The sequence below is a fragment of the Loxodonta africana genome, chromosome 15, assembly GCF_030014295.1.
Source record: "Loxodonta africana isolate mLoxAfr1 chromosome 15, mLoxAfr1.hap2, whole genome shotgun sequence".
Taxonomy (NCBI): domain Eukaryota; kingdom Metazoa; phylum Chordata; class Mammalia; order Proboscidea; family Elephantidae; genus Loxodonta; species Loxodonta africana.
Window position 1 is genome coordinate 63,633,548 of NC_087356.1, and position 7,560 is coordinate 63,641,107.

The 7,560-nt window shown below is 38.1% G+C and overlaps 1 protein-coding gene across 1 annotated transcript; it reads left to right on the forward strand.

Annotated features, from left to right (window-relative positions):
* The first annotated feature begins 556 nt into the window (after window positions 1–556).
* On the forward strand, window positions 557–2,179 carry LOC100654555 (olfactory receptor 8B3-like). The gene has a single exon (XM_003422100.3). It carries the CDS (start codon window positions 931–933, stop codon window positions 1,945–1,947), a length of 1,017 nt encoding a protein of 338 aa, XP_003422148.3. The 5' UTR covers window positions 557–930; the 3' UTR covers window positions 1,948–2,179.
* The last annotated feature ends 5,381 nt before the right edge of the window (window positions 2,180–7,560 follow it).

The window sequence follows — 7,560 nt, forward strand, 5'->3', positions numbered from 1 at the left end:
GTCTACGTTGCCAAGAAAGGAGGAAATACATTGCATAGCAAGACACTCATAGGTGTGCAGCTCTGACTCTACTGGCTGCACCATTCGCAGCTTACTCTGTGTTGGTTTCATCCTCACTCCTGCAGTAAGACAGCAGTAGCAGTTCCAAGTGGCACATCCAGTACAAAGCAACATCAGAGGAAGAAGAGCTGGGTCTCTTTCCTAAATGTTATTTGTCAAGGTATGTTATACCTATAGAAGTATTTACATAAGTGTATAGCTTGATGAATTTTTACAAACTTGACCACTTGTGTAACCAGCATCCAGATTAATTGTGTTTCTCTTTTATGTCCTCATACAGAAGCCTGGGAAAACACATTCCCCTTCCTTTCTTATTGTCTGCCCAGCTGGGATGGAACAAAGGAGAATGTGTAGAAACACAGAGGTGTATGATTGATTATAAATGTTAGGCTACTAAGGTTCTCTTCAATAGGTGGCACAGTTATTACATCAATGTTTCTTTAAGAAAGACATCTGGATATCCTATAGCCAGTGAGTGACTCCCTTCTAGGATGAAGAATGTCAATATAATCTCTTCTCTAGTAGAAGTTCTCTCTTCGTTGATGGTCATCACAGAGGAACAGAGGTGTTGAGTAAAGTAGTGGAAACACGAATAGGAACTAAGAAGTAAAGGGCCAGATGAATGAGAGGGACAGATAGGAGAGGCTTTCCCACCCTCCATGCTCATCATCAGGTAGAATTGTACCTCAGCTACTCCAACTTTCTATCTTCTAGTAACGACAGGAGGAATTGTTCATCACAAGTTAGCTCATGAAGACAAAAGATAAGGTGATTGAATTATTGAGTGAAGTGTGTGGCAGTACATTCAGACTCCACAAAGCAAAGGAAGGCTTAATTCTGCCAATCCAAGTCCCTTCGTAATGAGTGAGTATGTGTAAAGGGAAAGCTGTGTTCTGTACTAATAAAATTTTCCGTTTTCCTCACAGATTTCCAAAAATGAGAATACTGGCAAGAAATGACTCCTTAGTGACTGAATTTATTTTTGCTGGATTAACAGATCGTCCAGAGCTCCAGCAGCCTCTGTTTTACTTGTTTCTAATGATCTACATTGTTACCATGGTGGGCAATCTTGGCTTGATTGTTCTTATTGGGATAAATTCTCACCTTCACAACCCCATGTACTGTTTCCTTTTCAATCTATCCTTCATTGATCTCTGTTACTGTTCTGTTTTCACCCCCAAAATGCTGATGAACTTTGTATCAAAGAAGAATGTCATCTCCTATGATGGGTGCATGACCCAACTGTTTTTCTTTCTCTTTTTTGTCATCTCTGAATGCTATATGTTGACCTTGATGGCCTATGATCGTTATGTGGCCATTTGCAATCCTTTGCTGTATAGGGTCACCATGTCCCATCAGGTGTGTTCTGTGCTGACACTTTCTGCATATGCCATGGGATTTGCTGGAGCCACTGCCCACACAGGCTGCATGCTTAGACTAACCTTCTGCAATGCTAATATCATCAACCATTACTTGTGTGACATCCTACCTCTCCTCCAACTCTCTTGTACCAGCACCTATGTCAATGAGGTAGTAGTTCTCATTGTGGTGGGTATCAATATTACAGTACCCAGTTTTACCATCCTAGTTTCTTATATTTTCATCCTTATTAGCATTCTTCATATCAAGTCTACTCAAGGAAGATCAAAAGCCTTCAGCACCTGTAGCTCCCACATCATTGTTATTTCTCTTTTCTTTGGGTCGGCAGCATTTATGTATCTTAAGTATTCTTCTCCTGAATCTACGGACCAGGGGAAAGTTTCATCTATTTTCTACACTAATGTGGGCCCTATGCTTAACCCTCTGATCTACAGCTTGAGAAACAAAGATGTCAAAGTAGCCCTGAGGAAAGCTTTGATTAAAATCCAGAGGAGAAACATATTCTAACTAGAAGCACTGGAAATATAAAGAAGTTCAAGCATTTCAGATTTTTATTGTTATATCCATGAGGGACCGTTTACAACTATGTTGAGTCTACAGATTGTGTTATGTATGATTTAATAGACTTGTTTTTATCACTTCTCTTACAGCTAATCTTGTCTCGTTCTTTGCTTCTTTATCTACTGCAACTCTCACAATATTACTAAATAGTTAATAATGTGTTGTAAAAGGAACATACATACCGACTGTTTTCATTATTGTTTTCTATTCCTTCTATCTCCTGCTCTATTCCTAATGGGAACACATATGGTGAGTTCCAGAAGTCACCTAATGTAAATAACAGTACAGCTTGCTCACCTAAACACAGAAGTGCCAAATACAATAAAAGCATTCTTTTATTGTATTTGGCACTTCTGTGTTTAGGGGTGTAAAACCCAAAACGAAACTCATTGTTCTTGTGTCAAGTCCAACACATAAAGATCCTGTAGGACAGAGTAGAACTGCCCTATAGGGTTTTGAAGGTGTGGCTGCTGGATTCAAACTGCTGAGCTTTTCTTTAGCAACAGATGTTAATGAAATGCTTTCATTAAAAATCGTGCACGTAGTTTAAAATAGAAACTAATCTCCCTGTTTTTCCTTTTGTTCACTTAACTCATGTCCCTTCCTGTGATTATTCTGACTTATCTTGTTCTGTTTTGAGAGACAAAATCTACCACATGCTCTCAGCTTCTGAGATCTTCTATCATCCCAGTGCATTTAATATTGAGGATAATGCATATAACCCTACTTTTTATTGTCAAAAACATCATTGAGGATAATGATAGAAACAATATGTATGCATCTCGGTACTCCCATAAGGGTGCAGGATGGTTTTTGTGATAAAAATTGCATTTATTACTATAAATGACAGCAAATATTTTGAAAAAGCACATGTAGATTTTATTGTGAATTTTTGTTATTTATCCCTTAAAGGAAAACACTGTTAGATGAAATATTTTAGACATTGTTTTAGTTATCCCATGAGGTTCATCTTGAACAAAAAATGATGTATATTAATATTTATAGTCTATGTTCTTAGGAACATTTTGTGAGCTTACTTAAGCATTGTATCACCAGTAAGGCAACAAATATCTTTAGCATAGAAACTCATTCCTGTAATACCTTTATATCTCCTTTTGTATATTTAGAATATAAGAAACATTTAAAGGTCAAGAAACACTGATTGTGTAGACTTGTTTCAATAATGATAATAATAATAAATTTATTGTTATAGATAATAATAAAATAAATAATAACAACAATAATAAATAAATCACAAATAACCTTGAGGTTTACTTTTTCTTTTGTACTTTCTAACATGGTACCAAAATAACACCATTAAATTGTTTTAGTTTCAGTTTATTTTCTTTAAACTTCATTTTACAAAAAAATTTAAAAATGGTTTAGATAATTTCTCTGAAGCCTTCACCCAGTTTCTTACATAAACACAGTGCGATTATCAAAATCAGAATATTGATATAACAGTAATTAATATACAAATCTTATTAAATATCATCATTATTCCATTAATAGCCTTTAAACTTTTTTTTTTTTCATTTTTTATTTGTGGTAAGTATGTGTATAAAGGAGCCTTGGTAGTTAAGAGCTCGTCTGCTAACTAAAATGTTGGCAGCTTGAGCTGCTCCTTGGAAACCATATGGGGCAGTTTTACTCTGTCTTATGGGGTAGCTATGAGTTGGAATTAACTCAATAGCAATGGGTTTATTTTTTGGTTTTATATTTATATATATATAAAAAACAAAAAATTTGCCATTTCAAGATTTTTTACAGTGACATCTTTACAACGAATTCTGTAACATCAATTACATTCATCATGTTGTGCAACCACGCGTTGTATTTAGATGTTATGTGTTTTTAGTCTTCTCCCATTTGATGTAGTTTGTCAGTCTTTCTTCATCTTGCATGACATTTAATCTTTTAAAGAATTCCTACCAATTATGTTTCTAGAATGTCTCTTGGATTGGACCAACATTTCCTTATGACTTATGAATTATGCATTTTGGAAAGAATATCAAAAGAAGTGATGTGCTTTTCTTAGCTTACAAAATGTATCATTATTGATAATGTTAACCTTAAAAATTATTTTTATTGTTGTAAAAATTTAGGTAACACAACACTAGCCAATTCAATGTTTTTTACTTGTACAGTTCAGTGAAACCAATTACATCAATCATGTTGTGTTACCAATATCCATTGCCATATTCTCCATCTCCATGCATAGAAACTCAGTGCTAGCTATGAACAAGTTAATGAGTTCAGCATGAATAGCTGCTACAGCATACATGTTGTCATTGCTAGAACAGATTAATAAGGATCTAGATATACATTATGCAGGCAATTAATTGTGAAAAATGCATTCTTTTTCTATTTCGATCAGAAAAGAGGATCAGAATGTGTTTCCATTCAAGTAGAATGGGTAATAGTAGGTATTACATTTTTTCTTGGACTATGTTAACTCTTCTTCCTCTGTCATGAGATATTCGGAAGAAATCTAAACCATCTGGGCATCCTATGAAACACAATATTGATCTTTTGCACTGATGTCATATTAGGTAGCACAAGCAAGAGATGGCTAGTATTTTGGAGGCAATTGTAAGACTCATGCACCCCAGGGAATGGAAAGTAATACCTACAAAGATTCAGGAACCTGCCACTTCACTTAAACTTGTATGTGTCCTGTGCTCAGAGGCATGCCAGGATATCCTTTCCAAAGTAAAAGAGAAATTGTTGCATCTTCTGTCACAAAGAAGTGTTACAGAGGCAACATATTCCACTCTTAGGAATACTGCTATGACCCATACACTGGGTAACATGGAAGTCAGTTCGTATGAGTGGGGCTCAGAGCAAAAAAAGGCTCTATAGCTGGTAGCTGTACAGCCCAGCATGTGGGCCATAAAATCCAGCAGAGTTGTGCCGTTGAAGTTGTTAGTGGTGGGAAAAGATGGCATGTGGAGTTTATTGCAAGCCCTAGAGAGAGAATCACTATGCAGTCCCCAGGGACACTATTTGAGCACAAATCTGAAATAACTTCTTGTATGCTTTTGGGCCCTGGTAGATTTAGAATTTTTAAACCATGAGACCTTGGGGAACATCTAGTTCAATTGGCATAACATAGTTTATAAAGAAAATGTTCCAGATTCTACTTTGTTGAGTTGTGCCTGGGGTCTTAAAACCTGTGAGCAGCCATCTGGGATACTCCTCTGGTCTCATCCCTTCAGGAGCAAGGAAGAACAAAGAAAACTAAAGACATAAGGGAAAGATTAGTCCAAAGGACTAATGGACCACATCTACTGTGGCCTCCATCAGACTGAATCCAGTAAACTGGATGATGTCTGGCTACAACCGCTCCCCACTCTGACAGGGATCACAATAGAAGGACCCAGAGAGAGCTGAAGAACAATGTAAAACAAAACTCTAACTAAAAAAGAAAGATTAGACTTGCTAGCTTGACAGAGACTGGAGAAACCCTGAGAATATGGCCCCCGGACACCCTTTCAGCTCAGTAGTGAGGTCACTTCTGAGGTTCACCCTTCAGCCAAAGATTGAACAGGCCCGTGGAACAAAACAACACTAAAGGGGCACAGCAACCCTGGTGCAGGGAATGGAAGGCAGGAGGGAACAGGAAAGTTGGTAATGGGAGCCCAGGGTTGAGAAGGGAGAGTGTTGACATGTTGTGGGTTGTTAACCAATGTCATAGAACAATATGTGTACTAACTGCTGGATGAGAAACTAATTCTATAAACCTTCATCTAAAGTACAATAGAATAAAATAAACCATGAGACCTTAATTGAGGACATATTTGGAACTGCCCATTAGGCACTGGGTTCTATACGATCCCCATGTGACAAGTTATATGGGGCCAGTAGATGGAAACAGTGCCTCTGACTTCAATCCTAACATAACAAGAAGGCACCAGTAGGCTGCATGATTAAGTAGCCCAGACACAAAAGTAATCCAACACTGTTTCACCGGTACTCCTTCTCTTGGTAGTACTTATGGCCCTATCTGGGTTTTCATATGCCCATTGAAGGAGCAAGAGAAGTCTGGAGCTTTGTTTACAGATGGGTCTGCTGTCTGTCTGTGGGTCTGAGGTGAAAGACATTCAAGAAAGTCCATGAAAAACAGTAGAGAGAGAAAAATCCTCCTAATGGGAGGTGCTGTGAGTGTGATACATGCTTATTCACTTTTTATAGTAGAGGATGTGACCTGAGGTGAGAGTACAGTTGGTCATTGCAACTAGGAGAAGGGTACTACCGGTGTATAATGACTAGAGGCCAGGGGTGCTGTCCATCCTTTAATACAGAGAACAGCTCCCCAAAACAAAGAATTATCAAGTCTGAACGTCACTAGGGAGAAGGTTGAGAAAACTATGCTATAAATATGGATAAGGAGAAAGAAAAGCTGCTAACAACTAACAGGCTCTTTGTACATGCCAGGTGAAATTCTAATACTTCATGTGAATTAACTCATTTAATCTCCAATAAGGAAACAAGGGTGAGAGAAGTTAAATTACTTGTCTAAAATACATATCACAGGAAGTGGAGAAGTCTGGGTTTAAACTCAGCCTGACCTGAGGGTTCACTCTCTTAACCATTTTGCTACAACATCTGTTTATTGAGGTGAAATTCAAAAGCACACATAGTGTTATAGCAATGATTTAATATTTTACTAATGAAAGGCAAGTGACTATGCTCTTGGACCTTCCTTTTTTAAAAAAATAATTTTTATTGTGCTTTAAGTGAAAGTTTACAAATCAAGTCAGTCTCTCGCATATAAAATTATATACACCTTACTACATACTCCCATTTACTCTCCCCCTAATGAGACAGTCCGCTCCCTCCTTCCAGTCTCTTCTTTTGTGATAGTTTTGTCTGTTTCTAATCCTCTCTACCCTCCCATCTTCCCTCCAGACAGGAGATGCCAACATAGTCTCAAGTGTTCACCTGATACAAGTAACTCATTCCTCATTAGCATCTCTCTCCAACCCATTGTCCAGTCCCTTCCATGTCTGATGAGTTGTCTTTGGGAATGGCTCCTATCCTGGGCCAACAGAAGGTTTGGGGACTCTGACCGCTGGTATTCTTCTAGTCTCAATCTGATCTTTATATGAGAATTTGGGGTCTGCATCCCACTGTTCTCCTGCTCCCTCAGAGGTTCTCTGTTATGCTCCCTATCAGGGAAGTCATTGGTTGTGGCCAGACGCCATCTAGTTCTTCTGGTATCCGGATGATGTAAGTCTCTAGCTCATGTGGCCCTTTCTCTTTCTTGGGCTCATAATTATCTTGTGACCTTGGTATTCTTCATTCTCCTTTGATTCAGGTGGGTGGACCCAATTGATGCATTTTAGATGGCCGTTTGTTAGCATTTAAGACCCCAGACACCACACTTCAAAGTGGGATGCAGAATGTTTTCTTAATAGAATTTATTTTGCCAATTGACTTAGATGTCCCCTGAAGCCATAGTCCCCAACCCCTGCCCTTACACTGCTGAACTTTGAAGCATTCAGTTTGTTCAGGAAACTTCTTTGCTTTTGGTCCAGTCCGGTGGAGCTGACATTC